At 36.6% G+C, this 18385-nt stretch overlaps 1 protein-coding gene across 1 annotated transcript in view; it reads right to left on the reverse strand.

Moving 5' to 3' along the window:
- The window catches only part of LOC150087319 (very long chain fatty acid elongase AAEL008004-like), a 131726-nt gene extending 113980 nt beyond the window's left edge, over positions 1-17746 (reverse strand). The window contains exon 1 of the mRNA XM_090371123.1: positions 17652-17746. Within this exon, the coding sequence (XP_090227249.1) occupies positions 17652-17709 (58 nt within the window). The 5' untranslated portion in view covers positions 17710-17746. The remainder of the gene's footprint in view (positions 1-17651) is intronic.
- Positions 17747-18385: the final 639 nt, after the last annotated feature.

Genomic DNA, 18385 nt, shown 5'->3' on the forward strand with positions numbered 1-18385 from the left:
CCAAGAATTTTGCAGGCAGGGATAAGGAGGTGATTATTCCATTGGGAACACTAGCATTAGTGGAGAAGTTAGAACACAGAGCCATCCACCATCACCTGCAGTCAGAGGAAAAATTGGATGCTCAATTAGAGGAAAAAAAAACCAGTTGGCAAACCATAAGATGGAGACTTATTTAGAAGACCTTTATGCCAAACACAATGAAAAGCATTTGAAATGTTAAGAGCAACTGCTGGAGTCTCACAAAAGTTCTCCCGTTGAATTTGTTCATAGGCTAAAATATCACCAGTGGATTAACACCAACTGAATCCATACTGGTGATCATTGATCAGATGGAAGGTTTCTGGATAGTTTAAGAGCTGGTGTTTAATTGATTTCTCTATTACTTTAGAAATAGTAGAAGTGCAATGGAACAATAATTGGATGGGAGGAATTTGTCACTTTTTTGAAACTGGCTGGATACGAACAAATTTCCAAGCAAAAGGAAAAACACCTTTGGAATAAGAAAGTGAAAAAGCAACATGGGACAGGAGTAAGTTCAGGAGTACATGTTTTTGAGAACAAATAGAGAAATACCATCAAGACCTGGAGCTTTCTTAGCATCAAGATTGATCAAAATCCTTCTAACATCCTTTTGATGGAAGACCACAGGAGGCATTGAATGCAGTGTACTGGAAGTGGTTTACCAAGATAATCAATACAAGGGTTGGGGGGGAGAGAATAGGATGCTAGCAGGTCAGCTTTATCTTTGGCTGAAATGGTAATAGAACTATTTGGTTTTAATAGAGATGGCCAAAAGTAGTGACAAATAGCTTTGGCAAGATACCGAAATGCTCTGCTACTATTTGGACAAGCAAGATTTCTATTCTTAACCTGTTCAAAATTAGTTTTGACTGATTAATAACTAACTGTTTTACAATTGTTTCAAGCTTTGGTGTAAGCAGAAAATGAGTCTGGAGATTTGGAAACAAGCCAATTATGATATACATTGTTCTCTTGAACAGCCTTAGCACATTTATTTAAAAAATTTAAAAAAGAAGTTCAGATAAAGGAAGAGATTAAGATTTCCCACAATCTAAGCAAACATCGACATCAGAAGATTTGACTCAATAACTGAACCAAGGAAAAATCTTGCATATCAATTCCATTTTGCATTCTTGTAATGCCAAATATGGTTGAGAATGGCCACAAGAGAAAGGCGCCAATGGAGAAGAGACCAACACCAAGTTGTGATCTGAGGTGCCAAGAGGACCACTCACCTCTCAGACACGGGTCAAGTGTGTTGGTATTCTAGTAGGTAAATGAATACTTGTGTTAGGTCATTATTAATTGCAAAAGACTCAGCATCCCAACCAGCTGGGCCTGCAAGATTAGGAAATAAAGCCAGCTGGAATCATGAACATTAAAATCACCAAGGAAAATTACCTCACTGTTAGGAAAGTTGGACTGGGGAAAGTAAAGTGTCAAGAGAGGAAGTCAAAGAGTTCCAAGTGATTAGTGGAGTTGGGAAAATAGAGGCAACAGGTAAATTTAAGAGAATGTGGTATAGAGATTTTAAGACAGAAGATTGAAAAGCAGATATTCCAAGTTAGTACCACCTTTGAAGTGAAAGGAATCATACAGCAAATAATTCATATAACTGATGATCAGTGGGCAAATCAATTGATAACTGGGATTCTGTCATAAAAAGTATATTGGTTTGGTAGATTAAGTGGAAATGGACATCACCGAGATTAGAACTGAGACTACGTATACAAAAGGGTACTAGGAAAGTTTTGCAATACAGCTTTGCTTATTTAATTTTTTTCAAAAAAATTTCCTCTACATTCAATACACCTCTCCATCCTCCGAAACCAATCTTTAAACCAGTTCTGCCAAGTTTCACTAGGGAGTAAAGCACACTCGTTGTCCCAAGCCCGTAGAAGGTCCTCATCACTGGAAAACCGCCTCCCTTTTAGCTTCATTTTCACATGCGGGAACAGTGCAAAGTTGCAGGGAGCAAGGTCTGGACTGTAGGGAGGGTGCTCGAGAAGTTTCAGTCCTGTCATGGTCAAATATTCGGTGCAGGCTTTGGTCTGGTGAGCTGGAGCATTATCATAATGGAGGTACCAGGTGTCCATTCTTGACTTTGGCTGCAGGTTCTTCATAGATCCAATGACTTTAGGCAGACATTGTTCAGTATACCACTTAGCTGTGACTGTCTTCTGCGTGTCCAAACGACACGTTCCACAATTCCACTCTATTTGAAAAATACAGCTATCATTTTTCTTCTTTACAGATTGGGATTTTCTGACAATTACGGGTGTGTCGTCATCAAAGACCCAAACTTTGTTTTGAGTCTTGGTCGGCAGATCGTAATAGTACAGCCAAGTCTTGTCACCTGTCACGATGTTGTTCACATACTGAGATTGTCCCTTATCAAACTTTTTTAACATCTCCCGGCACCAAGTCACACGTAGTGTCATCTGCTCTTCAGTCAGTTGATGTGGCACCCAGAGAGAACAAAGTTTCTTCAAGTGCAAATGATCTTGCAGAATCTAACGAATTGCTGGTGCATTTAGGCCCAAAGTATCCTCTATCTGTTGGTAGGTCACTTGCCTGTTTTTGTCAAGCATTTTCCTCACAGCAGTAACGTTTTCCTCTGTAACTGAGGTTCGTGGCCTTCCCGGCCTCTCAGAATCCTCCAGAGTGAAATTTCCCCTTTGGAATTCTCTATACCACCTGAATATCGTTGTACAATGTGGACAACATCATCTAGTGCAAGAGTCATTTCTTCTAAGCACTGGTCTATGGTTAAACCACGCACAAGATTATACTGCAAAACTGTCCTTATCTCATTTCGTGACCACGATGCCATCGCAAGCACTTTACACTCTACTACTAATGAATAACTGAGCCCAATGACTTGGTGCGGTGGCTACTATGCACGTATGAACATGTCTCAACATGCAGCTTCCTGTGATTCATTGTTGCGTCATATTGCAAAACTTTCCTAGTACCCTTTGTATTTGTGAAATGAATGAGGAAGTGTTTGGAAGGTTGAGATCTTTTTGCAGAAAATCTATTAATTTCACAATTAAATGCGAATTCAGAAGTAAGAAAAGGTCGTAAGGGTGTGCTATGTGAAGTAATGAAATTTTTGGATATGTATGGCATACACATGGTAAGAATATACCCAACTCCTTGACATAACATGGAGTTGGACCATGCTCCCTCATATACATTTCACTCCCTATCTGGTAGAGCAGGGTTGGGCAACTTTTTTCGTCAGCAGGCCGAATGAAATTTTCGCATCATGATGCGGGCCGGAATAGATTGAACGATTTAATAAAAAAAAAAGTTATTACTTGAATTACCAAATTATTAAAGGTGTTTTTAAAAAAAAAAAATCTGAATGTCCAATTATCATTGAAAATGCAGCATTCAGCATCAATTTTTCTTTAATTGGCTCACTTGATGGGCTATAAATTATATTAAATTAAAAATTGTAATAATTAAAAAAGGCATAAAACAAAATATCTTGCACCAATATATTTTTTTCCGATAAGAAGTCAAACCCAAAGGAACTTCGTTCGATCGATGCTACAATAATAATTAGGAAATAACTCTTTGACACTGCATAGAATCACTTGGTTACTGTTGTACTGGCCGTGATTCCCGACTGAACCGAAAGTTTACGGTGAGTGTAGTCAGGTATGGATTTTCTGTATTTATGCATTTACCGAGGGGGCCGGATTCAACATCATTGCGGGGCGGATGTGGCCCGCAAGCCAGCTGTTGCCCACCCCTGTGGTAGAGTAGCGTTTAAGACTTTTGCTATTATTTTTAGATCTGGGAATGTAATTATATCCTCCCATTTATCTCTCGCTACTAATTTTGCAGGTGTTTTGATTTACTAAATAACCAAAGAGGTTCGGTGCAATTTCTTTATGATAGAAATCAGTATCTTACTTTTAATTAGTTTGAGTGTACCATCCAGCAACTACATTGCCTGCCACTAATATCTGGATATCCCTCTATCAATAGTCATGTTCTACCCCAACCACTGTGTCAATCAATTATAAATATGCAAAAAACAGTAGTAAAGATTGAGAGTGGAAGATTTTACATGATCAGAGTTAAGACTTCTAGTGTAGAATGATAATAGCATACCACAAACAATCTGTCTGAACATAATTTCAATGGCATTGAAGATCCCTTGGTCAATAACTCATTGTGATCTGCAAGTGGAAGCAGACTGGTGAAAAGGTTACCAACTGCATAACCTTGAAAACCTCTGAAGAGCTTTGAAAAAGTCATCCACTCAGAATGCAGCTGATACTGTTTCAGCATTCACATGCCCTCATTGCCATAACTGAGACACAGCCAGTGTAGTACACATTAGCATAGGCATATGATGAAAGAAAGCAAGCTCATATAGCATCAGCCAAAAAAAAGCATCAGCCAAATAAAAAAAAAAAAACACCTTTCCATTTCACTCATCCATTCACTCCAACAGTTTGTCTAGTTCAGCCTTTAATTTATTTAAGCTCTCTACTTCTACAATGACAGATGGAAGTTTATTCCAGCAATCAACCACCTGCTGGCTAAAGACAAATTTCCACACATCTATTCTACAACTGTCTTTCCACAATTTGAATTGATATCTCCTCAGGTGGGAGAATCTTGAGGAAGAATCCCATCAGCATTGAGCTTGCTCAAACCATTCAAGGCCTTATACACCTCAAATGTTATCAGTTACCCTGGTCATTCAGCCACCCACAAGTCACTAATCACTCCAACTAATTCCAGATGTTATCTAGCTTGAAGGCCTGCTGTCTTTGGATCACAGACCAATAGAAGCTGTGATTTTTGATTGACAAGCCATGGTACATGGTCTACAAGTGACTGCTGTAGTGGATGCCCAAAGAATACTACTTAAAGTGCTTCATCCCAACAGTGAAGTTTGGCAGAGGTAAGCATGATGATTTGGGGCATCAGCATTCATGGTTTTAAACAAAGTTGTGTTCAAAAAAAGAATGAACAAATATGGGGCATGAAAGAAATGCAATTTTGGTCCTTGAGGCTATCAGATTCTCTCGGGTATGTCAAGCTTGGCCTGCTAACCAAGAGTCTAAAATGCTGATGAAACTGATATTCAGGTGACAATCAAGTCAAGTGGAACAAATTTTGGCAAAGCCCAGTTGTTTTCTGGGGCAGCCAAATCCTCTGCTTGCACCGTCACAATGATGGGACTGTTCCCGAAATATGGTACAAAACATACCAGATGTGACCACACAGATGGGAACCAATAAGCAGGGGTTGAGGTGTGGCTCCTGCACCACACAGAGAATTGCCACTCCTTTGTGTCAAACAATATCAGGTGGAAGATGAGGTCATGGTGAGATCCAGTCTTCCTTACATTGAGGGTACTAAAACATGTCTGCATGCTGCTGGATAATCCACTGGATCACACCTATTGGTAACCCTCTAGGGGACTTTCAGATAAGCTGGTGTATAATCTTGCTGCCTCTACTATGCCAGGTAGCAAGTCCAAGTAGTGTGTAAGCAGGGGGTGGCATCGTCGAGGCCACATTATATCATAGGAGCTAGGTATATTTCTGCCACACTTACACTATATCTAAAAATTATTACTTCATACAACATGTCCTCACAATCCCTTTTCTTACTATTGAAAAGATCATGAATAGTCAGACTAATAAAAACTTCCCAAACACTTCATTTCACAACTGTCTTTCCACAAGTTACAATTAACACAGTTACAATCTCAATGACATCCAATTCCACTTAATCTGCCAAACCCCATATACTTTTTCTGACACCTTTCTAGTTATTGGTTTATTCAACCACTGCTCATCTAGCAAATTATTCACTGTATGATTCCTTTTGCTTCAAAAGGTGGTACTTATGCACAAGTCTGCTCTGATATGCCCTGTCAGAGACTTAGTAATTTGTAATCTCCTCTTTTCAATTCTCTACTACATTCTGTCAAATTCATTTGTTATCTCTATTGTTCTCCCAACTCCACTAATCACTTGGAACTCTGGCTTACTCTTCAAAACTTTACTTTCTCCAGTCAAAAAAAAAAAAAAAAACCCTTTCCTAATAGTGAGGTAATTTTCCTTGGCAATTTTAAATGTTCAAGTCCACTTGGCTTTGTTTTCTAGTTGCACAGACCCAGCTAGTTGAGAAGCCAAGGCTTTTGCAATTACTAATTTCCTCACACAGATTGCTCATTTACCTACCAGAATACCAGTCAATGCCCAAAAAAAAAAAAACCCACACTACCTTTTTCTCAAAAAGAACCCTAAGTACATGGTTAAGGTGAGTTCTCCTCTAAGCACCTCAGATCACAACTTTGTGATGGTCTACTCCAATGGAGCCTTTCCCTTGGGGCTATCTTAACCTCATTGTTTGGCATTACAAGAATGCAAAGTAGGATGCACAGAGATTTCTTTTCTTTGGTCTGATTACCACTTCAAATATTCTGATGCCAGAATCAGCTCACATCTTGTCAGTGAAATTACTTTTATAGGGATGGAATCCTTTATTCTTGTTTAAGAATTCCTCCACCTTAACCTTGGTTTTCCAATATATGCTAAGGCTATTCAAGATAAGAATGTTTTGCATCTCAACTAGGCGCCTCTGTAGCCAGGTGGGAAGGAGCACCAGTGCGTAGTACATGCTTCTTGATTAGACCGGGGTTCGAGCCCATCACCACCAAATACAGAGGATGTGGAAAAGTCAGGGAATGACCACCGCATATCCCAGAGCAATATGGCCTTAGTTGCTAATGCTCCTAAAAACCAAAATAACAAACAACAGCATCTCAACTGGCTCTTATTCAAATCTTCAGATTCATTTTCTACATACACTAAAGCTTGCAACAATTGTAAAGCAGATCAGATATCAGTTCAAACTAGATTTTGTACAGGCTAAGAGTAAAAAACTTGCTTCTTGCCCAAAATGGTAGCCAAGCATTCTGGTCTCTTGCCCAATGCTATTGGTTGCAACTTTCAGCCATCTCTATTCCCACTTCTGTCAAAACCAGATGTTTCTATTACCACTTCAGCCAAAGAAAGCTGACTCCTGTGGTCCTTCATCAAAACCTCAGGGCTCACATCTGGTGAGTATGGACTTGTCACACTCAGGGTCTGGATCTCTATCTCTCCCATTTTTTTGGCTGGTGCAGCATAAGCCTCAGGCTTCCTTGCACCATGTGGCTGGTAATAATAAGGCTGTTAGGATTTTGAACAATCTTGATGCCAAGAAAACTTCAGGTCCTGATGGTATTTTTCTGCTTCTCAAAACCTGTGCTGCTGAGCTTACTCCTATTGTGTCACCATTTTTCACTTTCTTATTCTGGAGGCATTTTCCCTTTTGCTTGGAAATTTGCTCATATCCAGTCAGTTCCTAAAAAGGGTGACAAATTCATCCCATCTATCATCCTACTGCACTTAAATCTACTTTTTTCAAAGTAATAAAGAAATCCATTAACCACCAACTCCTAAATTACTCAATTTTCCATTTGATCAACAATCACCAATGGAGATTCCATCAGTGTCACTACACTGGTGACATATTGGCTTATATCGTTCATCCATGAAAAAAATTCAATGGAAAGGTTTGGTGAAACTTAACCAGTTGTTCTTGATATTTCAAGGGCTTTTGATCCTATTTGGCATAATAGTCTTCTAAATAAGCTATCTTATGGTTTGCCAATTGTTTTTTTTATAAATGGGTATCCAGTTCTCTGACTGTACACTGCAGGTGACAACAGATGGCTCTGTCTTTAACTTCTCCATTAATGCAGGCATTCCCAAGTTCTTTCTCCCACTAACCTCTAATATTAATGACCTTTCACTGACTGGAATCCTATCCACAGTTTTGCTGATGATAGCATAGCACTTCACACCTTTCCAGTTTGAGAAACCTTGCTTTCCACAAACTTTTCTTCAACTTTGAAAAACCACCACCACCAATTCCTTAAATTGCCGATTTCCAGGTAATTCTCTAGTGGGACAAAGATAGCTCAGTTGATTTCAATTCTTATAAAATTGAGTCCTGTAGCTCACAAAAAAGGGATTCTTCTGCTTCTATGAGACTCAATTTCTAGACAAGATCACACATCTCTGTTAGGGATTACTCCAACTCCTAATCTCAGTTGGCATAAGCACATCACAAATATTGATTCCTTTGCATCTAAAAACTGGGGTTCTTTTCTTTAGTTCTTGCCATTATACCTTGCAAACAGCTGCTCACTGTATAAATCCACCCTACCATGGAATAGTATTAGTATCAGCTGCATGGTGCAAGAAAGCCTATGTCTTATGCTGCACCAGCCAAAAAAACCCCGAACAAAAACAATGATAAAAAAATAATAAAAAAAATAAAAAAATAATAATAATTAATAAAAAAAAGAAATTAAACCTATCATCCTATGCGCTTCCCTTACCCGAAAGTACTATCCAGATGACCTTTGAATTTCCCCAAACTGTCGGCCTCTACCACCCATGAAGGCAACTTATTCCAGTAATTTATAACTTGCTGGCTAAAATAAAACTTCCTGCAGTCCAATCTAAACATTTCCCCCCATAACTTGAATTTATGTCCCCTAGTTCTAGCATCATTTATAATCTTGAAAATTGTCCTCATTCATTTTACTGATGCCTCTCAGAGCCTTAAACACGTCAATCAAATCTCCTCTAAGGTGTCTAGTTTTCAAACTCTGCAACCCACATATTCGAAGTCTTTCTTCATAAGGACACCCTTATTGTTCCCACATCTGGGGCAGTGCACCCAAAACCTCTCCCAGGCTTCCAGATTCAATTCAAAAGAGGGCAGTCAGGTAAATTAATGACCCATCTCTTAACAGTCTCTCTTCTGTCTCATACAATTCTGTTTCTTTCTGCTACATGCTTTTTCTAAAAATAGTTCCATGGGTGCTGTTCTTCTGAATTGGCTTCTATAATTCCCACTCTTCCAACCCAGTCCCAAGAAATGTGCTGCAACCAGTCACCCTTTTATTGTCCAACTTTAAACTCACAGAACCAAAACTTATCATTTATTCCTTCAACTTGTTTTCTAGAACAATCCCCATACATATTTCCTGAAAATTACAATCTACAGAAATTCAAGTCTAATGTCAACAAGTATCTTCTTTCATCTTATCAACTGTCAACCCATGCACAGTACTAAGTACCATAGGTTGTAATAATTCTCATTGCCTTGGAGTTTTTACTAAAAAAAAATTTGAATTATTTTTTTGCAATTTTTATACTCTCAGACAAATTTGACCAAAATTTGAAGATTTAAGGACCAGGGTAGATATTCTCAGAAATTAAGAGATCCTGCAAGCACTTGGCCACCAGCACAACACCATACACAGCAAAATCCTCCAGGGAAGACTGCACACTGATTCCACAGGATGTAGCTATTGTCAGTGAAATATGCTTTACAAGAGGATAGGTGTAATAGAACCAGTCTGAAAAGGGCAAAACTTCAATGACAGCAACTATCCCTTTTAAGGGCATTTTTTTTAATTTTACACATCGGTACTAATGACATTAAGAATCAGAGATCCAGGATTTAGTGAACAAACACAGCAATATTGTTAAAGTCACAAGTTAGAATTGAAAGTGTTTGCAATTCTGCCCAGACATGATAGGAAGGAGTACATGATGAGGCTTTGTTAACCACTTTAACCCTGGAGAGACTGTGCTAGGCTCATGGGTTAGAATTTCTCACTATGGTCTATACTTGTTAACAGGAGAGATTGATTTTGTAGAAATGAGATACACAAACAGAATGGGCAAGAATATTTTCTGAAGCAATTGAGGCAGCATTAGGTGTGTTGGAAAACTTCTAGCCTGGAGGGTTATACAGGCTAATAAATTAGCCATAGAGGCACAAGTGATCCTTGTACTGCTTATATTGGAAAAAGTAGTAACCTGTGAAGCAAGTGGTCAGGGATATTAAGAGTAAAAAGAGGCACACACACATACACACACACACTAAAATTAGAAGCATAGTAAAAAATTTAGTACTACCGGTCAAGTCATAAAATGCACACAATGTGCAGATATCAGAGACATGGTGTCACCCAGATAAAAGGAATTCATAATTTGATTATGGGGAATAGTGTGTGTACAGAATGAAGACTGGATGGGGGGGGAAGAGGGGTTATGATCTTATTAACGTGCATATAAAATCTAAGACACTACATCCAGGTGAAATGGATTACCAGGGCATTATTAAGTCAGTTTGGTGTGACATAAGCACTAAGAAAACAAATAAGGATATGGTTACAGGCCTAATGACTGATGAGTATTAAAGAATAACTGTACTGACAAATAGTGTGCCAATAAATCAGGTGTCTTATAATATTGGATTTTAAACTTTCCAGATATTGAGAAGATTTTGTGGGTTATCAATCACACAGTAAGCTTCTGTAGATTTAACGGATGACTTTTCTATATCAGAATGTTGGAGAGTCAATGAAAGACAACAAAACTCTTGCTCTCGGTATCAGCAAGAACTTTTCATACATTAAAAGTTTGATCTACAGATCAAAGACCCACTAGGTGGCAATGATCAGCGTATTGATGTGGATTTACTTAAAGATGTAAATACAGTATAGTGTTGATAATCTGAACAAATCGGGACGGGGTAGTTTGGACTTCCAATTTTTGAACTTAACAAAAATAGTGTTCCGAAGACTGGAAAAAAAAAAAAGTTTAGAAATAAAATCAATAAGTTGTACTTATGTATTTTTATTCATAATGGAACTGTCAGCCACAATAACATATCTATAGGCTTTAATGAAAAAAACTTATTTCTGCTGCACCATTTTCAAACTTAAATTTCTTTGCTCTCACTCTTTTCAGCAAGAGTAGTTGAATTGAACAGCATTCAGTTTGTTGCTCATACCAAGCCATCACTGTCTCTAGCATAGTGATTTTCTTTGTCCATATCATTTTTAGGTGCTCCAGGTTCTTTTACATTCAAAATTTTGTTTTCATTTAAAACAGGAAACCCTGTAACATCAATATCATTTTCTATCCATGCCCTTGCATCACCTTCATTGTAATCTTCAAACCCAAGGATTGACTGAAACAGTTGATCATATCATTCAGTATCTGTCCCTCATCTATGTGAAACTGGCCTATCCTTCTGTGATAGGCCAGTTTTTTCCAAGTATTTTTTAAATTATGTGCAGTGAGAGTGATTCTCAAACATCAGGCAACATGTAGCAGCTGTCCTTGAGACTAAGCTTTTTTGAAAAAGCTAGGATGCTTTCTGCAAAAAAGCAAATGATGCAAGACTTGTTTTTTTGTAGATTCTCATCAAATTTGATAACTTCCTGGTACATCGGTTGGAGGAGTGCAGCAGCGTTTTATGGGAGAAACACGACCTAGACAGTCTGTTTTGTTTAATGTTTCTACTGAAGGACGTGATGCGCATTGTCTAGGATAATGCAAGGCCTTGCCTATTTTGCCGTCTCGTTCACGATACTCCGAATTGACACTCGGAATAAAATAGTTAATAAACCATATCAGATTACAAAGCGTTATGTTTAGTTAGTACTGTATGTATATTAATTAAGCTATGTACATAAGCATAAATTTATTTTGCTAACATGTGGATAATATTCTTATGATTTTCATGTATTTAATTTTGTTAATACAAAAAAAGTAAGTTAGTGCTTTATATCTTCATTTTTATAGCCTGTGGATAATATTCCTCCAATTTTTGCTTATTAGAATTGCCATTTAATAGAATCAAAATTCAGTTAGCAAATGTGATCCAATAACTGCCGCTTCCTGTAATTATTTTACAGCACCAGCATAAAAAATAAAATGCTGGCTTGTTTGAATTATTGACTTTCAGATTTGAAGCCATACTGTACTCTAATTGTAAAGAGAAGGGCTTTTGCTTTCATAAACGTGACTACAGTGTCCTGAGAGAATTTAAAAAAAAAAAATGGAATCAATTGATGTTGTTCCCAACAAATTTATATAAATAAAAAAACTTTTGCTATAAAAAAATACGTTTTTTTTACTACTATTTTCGCCTTTGTGGAGTTCAGGTTCTATTATTCCTACTCCTTTAGTTTTTCTTCTTACTATCTGCATGTTTCTCCTTGCATTAACTTAAATTCAATTATTTATTTATAATTATTTTTACCGTATCCATCACATAGGGGGCACCACATTATTTTGACTATTACATTATGTCCTAGATACGGTCAATATGCATTATATATTTAATCTTATTTTAATCATTAAATTACATTCTGTTGGGTCAATGATGATTAATATATGCTTACATTTATATTTTACTTGTATTTCTTACCTTTGATTCTAATAATTCTAAATTTTCTTAACTTTTTATCATCATTTGATTTATACTTGGCCTATATTGGTTTATATTTAAATTACGTAGCATATATTGATCATCACAGAAACAGAGAACCTCTTGTCGTTTTTTGCCTTCATTCTGGGTGGTTGGCCCCAGTTGAAGTCATCTAGATTGTCAGTAAAAAGCGATATTTTTTTTTGTATTTTCTTAGGTTCCTGATGGTATTATTATTGGACTGATTTACTTTTTCTAATAATTTTCTATTATCCTTAATAATATTTTTATATATATATATATATATAAATAAAAGACAATAAAGAAGCCTATGGTATATATAAACTATCCTGCAATCAAATCACAAAAGATGTTAGGCAAGCTAAGGATGAGAATTTTCTGGCAAAGACTTCTTTACTTATGTAAAGAAGTAAATAGGGATGAATTACATTGGTCCACTAGATATAGATGGTTTAACTGTTCACAGTCCTGCTGAACAAATATTTAAGCTACACTCACATATGGGGAATTTACAGGTGGGAGATACTAGTTCAGCAAAAATCTTGCTAGAAAGAATTTTGATAAATGATTATGATAATCAAAAGGAAAGTGGAAGAGAAATTGAAGCCAAACATAAGAGCCACCTGTGGTGATGAAATCCACCCAATTATATTAAGGAAAGCAGCAAAGGAGATAAGCAAACCTTTATCCATAATTATGAGGTCATCCTTTGATTCAGGGTAGTCCCAATGGACTGGAGATGTATTGACATATCCCAAAGTTCATGAAAGGAGGATACAAGAGTAACAAGTAATTACAGACCAATTCACTTCACTCCTATTCCTGGTAATATAATGGAATTGCCAGTTAAAGAAGCAATGCAGGACCATCAAGACAGGAATATGCAGTTATATTCCTGCAGTCACCACATGGATTTGTTAAGGAGAAAATCTTTTCTGACAAATCTGATTGTATACTGATGCAGTAAAAGGAAATGGATGCAAAAAAATTTACATTATATTTCAGAAAAGCTTCTGATGCTGTTGCACATCAGACTACTTTCCTTAAAGCTACTATATTCATAGTAGTAGCTTTAAGGAAAGCTACTACTATGAATAAACGCCAGTTAAGCAGGGGAAACAGTCAGTGGGCACTACTTTTCTTCGACTAATGTTATCAGTTGAGTCCCTCAGGGTTCAGTGCTGGGCCCCTTACTGTTTAATATTTATTAATGATATTGATGAAGGCACATCGAGCTTATTATTCATGTTTGCAGAAGCCAAAAAGTTGACAGGATGGTTAATAGGAATTAAGCTGTACTATTGCAAGTCGTCCTAAAAATTAAGCAGACAGGTTGAGAAAAGACAATGATAAGAGTCAGAAAATTGGCAGCTTTGCTTCCAATTTGAATCAGCAAAATGAAAAGTCTTAACACCTGGGGAACAGTAATCCCAAAATAACTTATACACTTAGTGGAGTTGAACTAAAATCAGTAGTGGAAGAAATTTCCCCTTTCTCATTCGAAACTATTTTCATGGTGCCATCCATTAACACCACGTCTACTATTAGCTGTAACCATAAGAGATGGCAGCATGTATAGAAAAAAAATAATTAAGGCAATTCATACTTAAAGACATTTGTGGATTACTTGAAACAACCTTCATAAGCTGATCTATGCATTCCCTAGAATTCACACAGGAAAACATGTTCATTCCTGAAAGGGTTTAGTTATGATTTACAAAGCTAATCCAATTCCTTGTTCCTTAAATTTATTTTGCATCTTTTCCTACTCATTCTTCTGTTATATCTTAATTACCAGTTCTTCATTTACAAAAAATGAAAATTGAAATACTAATTTGCAGTAAACATGAGAAAAATGGGTCCACTGTATAGGGATCTTCTTATTCACACACACAAGGAATAGGAGCAATTAAGAAAGATACATTGGGAGGACACAATCCACTCATATTCAAAGAAAGGGAGAGACATGAAGATAGATTAATGGACAGAAGGTTACAAATTTGTGTTATTAAATTTAGTGCTTAAACAGATATGCCCACACTTGTGTCAAGTTATGTTTTAACTAAGTTTTATTTCCATGATGGTGACTGTTGATTTTAAGCACATTAGGTTATGTTGTAGCATTGTGTATTACTGCAAGACAGTAAAAATAAGTGCTAAATAAAATTCAGGTCAGCAGTTGCCCATAATTTTTAATGACTGATGAACTTCATAACAATCTTACAGTCCACCAAAATTAAATCTCCATTCAAGTCTCCATCTTAAAATAGGGAGATGAGTTGAGTTTTTTTTTTTTTTTTCAATTAACAGCCAATAGCATAAGCATACAGATTTCATTTATTCCCACCAATCGTTTTCAAAAGGTGTCCAGTTTGTCTTTCAGTCGTCCCTTGTTCAAGTAACTTTTTGGAAGATGTCTATTTAGGTGCTCATTCATTATATCATTTGAATTTTAGTTATTTCTTAAGTAGTGAAAACTCAATATGGGGAGGGGAGTTGACCAAAGGGTACTACAAACATTATTTAAACAAAATAAATTATACATTAAGTAGCGACTTTAGATGCAATCAGAAGCCAGTTGTTACTTAGAGCAATGCCAAAACTACCGTACCGACAGATCCGCCACATCGCAGAGGAGAGCGGGGAGAGGATGTCTGGTTTGGTTGTTGCTAAAGATCATGTGAGACCGTTCGATAATCTGGAGGCTAGGCGAATTTATATTTTACGCCTCCGACTTAATTTCTTATAAAAGAAATTCAATCTTAACTCAAATTTCAACGAATAAGGGCAGCCGGAATTTGCAAATCTCGTATAATGAAGTTGTATATAATAACGTTGTTATATTTATATCGTCATAAAACTACAATTTACTGCAAGGCAAATAAGTCCGGTCAACATGCAGTAAACTCCGTAGCATTACTTAATAATAATAAAAAAACTGCATGAATGGGCAACATTTGTCAAGGAATCGTTCCTAATTTCTAACGAACGATCAATTTTTTTTTTTTTTTTTGTAGTTGTTGGCGCATCGGCTTCTGTGGCCATAATGCACCTCCCAAGGTTTTTGCAGTACTTTGATCCGAGGCGAGATTCGAACCCGCGACCTCTGAGTTGCCAGGCAGGCACTTTACCCACCCGGCTAGCCCTGTCGGCGAATGATCAACTATATAGCGGACTAACTGTCCATCAAACTATAAGTTTTGGTTCGGGTCTACCTTATAAGAGGGTCAAGTTTTTGTTTTCAGTTAAAAGCCGAAGCAATTATGGCTACACAGTGTCTGTATGTCTATGCCTGCATTGAACGTTAAACGATCTGTATTAAAAAAAAAAAATTTAAGTTACAGACTCTTGAAATATGAAAGTGCTCATACGGATGAATTATGTTCCTCATAGAACACATAGGAATATATTCCAGGTTGAGTACATAAGATCAACAGGGAGTTGCCGAGAACTGCGACCAGCGGGGCCTTTAGATATAGGGAAAGGTTGTTGACACTAGAGGTTTAAGTGATTAGTCATAAATTTAATAGAAAGCACTTTTTTTTTCTTAAATGAATCTGTCTGTATTCTTTGTTTTGTGACCAGTGGTTTGCACCTCGATCTTATTCTAGCTGCATTATAGAATTTGGGGAGTGGGGATCAAGTTTTAGTAGTTTGTTCAAATTTGAAGTAAACCTAGGTGTATTTCGGATGCAGGCATATAAAATCCAATTCCATCAGCCTGCCAAAATACCAGATATTCGTGTGGTCTAATTCTCCTGTCATTCGTTTCATCATGTAGTTAATTTTACTGCAAAAAAAGTATGCAAGGGGAGAAATTAAATATCCTCATGAAGAAGTGATCTGGACAGGGATGTGGGAAAATGAGCATGTTTGCCGACCACTTAAGGATCTAGGTTTCTGTGGCAAATATAACGTTTCGGATTAGAGGCAGTTGATACTTAGCAGAGGGTGGAAGCACACATGATTAAAGAGAGAAAAAAAAACACACTTGGTATTTTAAAATCATCTTCACATTTTAATTTTCACTAGCCAGAAGATTTTTCTAAATCTATATCCCCCAATTAACACACATACAGTTCGGATTTAATACATAATAGTCTGGTATTTTTAATCAAATATTCGGACGTATTACAGAAAAACTGAAGAAATTAAGTTTTTTTGTTTTTTTTTTTAAATTACTTTATTTATGGTATGGATTATCAACTCCCGAAGAAATCCACTCGAATTCTCTTCTAGAAAAGAGATACTTTATTTCACTTCTAGAGAGATGATTTCTTCGGAGTTCATAATATATATTACTATCCAAAACATATGAAGCTGGTAACGAAGCCCAACTTTCTCTTTATCTCCGCCTAATAAAATGCACATTTTACATAATTTTCATATTGAGCTAGCTGGCAGGCGCGCAGACTGACAACAACACGTAAAAATTTTTCGGCTCCCTAACGACCCAGTTTTTCAAAAACTGATATGTCAAGAAACGTACAACACCGGATATGAACGTAAGCTCGAGGCCATCGCCCTTCTACAGAACTGTAACCGTTGCTTCCTACAGGTAATATCCCCTGTTTGGAGTACAGTACGCCCTTATATTTACCGGCTAACTTCTCCGTTCTCTCAACTGGTGTCGCCTTTCGAGTAATATTACATTAGGTCTCTTCAGTCCCAGTTACTTCTCCATTTAATTTAAAAATTGGAAAAATGTCAACTGCTATGGCCAGCATTTGACCGTAAATTTCTCTCTTTAACAAAATTAAAATATCCAACCCACTGAGTGATATGCAGCATCAGCAAACCGAATATTAAATAAATGCTGGGCTAGCTTACATAAGCAGCTTTTCGTAGGCTTGCTATTTGGTAATCTACGCGCTTTTCGATAACAGCTCCAATTCCAACATAGCCATACGTGATTGCTAGAAAAAGATATAACATAATTCTATAAATATATAATCGTTTAATTAAAAATCTTATTTTTAATTGCATCCTATTGCAAATCTACTTTACTTGTCAAAAGCAGACGGAAAAGTGCCATTTCAACAGGTGAGCTAAGTGTTACTGTTTTTTTATAATCGCTAATTAACCTTGTTCAGTTAATAATTTCAATTTCCCCGATCGTTGAAACTAAAACTGAAGTTCCCCCAAAATAAAAGCAACTGAAATTAAAAACATTGCAACGGCTTCTTATGCTAATATCACCGGTCACAAAAAATAAATAAATAAATTACTGCCTTCCTTAATTTTTATTCTTTAAGTATATATTAATTTGTAAATCTTACCTCCACTTCCCATTAAGTTAGTATAAAAGTCCACAGCATCACTCAACAACACAGCCATTTCAACAAACACCAAAATCCACAAGCACAAAAACACCAGCCCTAGAATTTACCGCCCGCGCTTCTCTCCTTATATACAGAGAAGTTACTTCGCAAACGATGCTATCGCCATCTACATTACTTGAAGCGCGACACTGCTTCATTTCAAGATACGTATAACGGAATAATCGAAGGCATGAGATAATGAAAGTTACTCGTTATCAACATGCAAACTTAATGTATATTTATTTTCTCCCCCTTTTCTTTTAAATAATGATATTAAATGTAATGAATATCTGGAAATTTTCATCGTTACCATCGGCAAACTTACTTGTGCATTGCTATAACACTATTTACCTTTAGACAGGAGAATATTTCGCAACACACCGCGTTAAATCATCAAAGTGGATGTATGTAAGTTAACGTGCGAAAATAACAGTTGATTATCATAAATCAAAGCTGGTTCAGAGTGAAAACCCAATATTTGACAATAACATCAGCAAAGAAGAATATTGAGGATGCACAAAAGTGGCTGTTACTTTTTTTATAATTCTTAAAAATCTACGTTTCACTTATAGGATGTAATTTATTTAGAAATTCTGGTGTAATTTTGCTTTTACTAATTTGCTTCTATTGCACTGTCAAGAATAATAAATGAATAATTTCTTAATTAATAAAGTAATACTTAAAACAATTAT

This window comes from Mastigoproctus giganteus, chromosome 4, assembly GCF_048544385.1.
Source record: "Mastigoproctus giganteus isolate SK-2022 chromosome 4, ASM4854438v1, whole genome shotgun sequence".
Classification (NCBI taxonomy): domain Eukaryota; kingdom Metazoa; phylum Arthropoda; class Arachnida; order Uropygi; family Thelyphonidae; genus Mastigoproctus; species Mastigoproctus giganteus.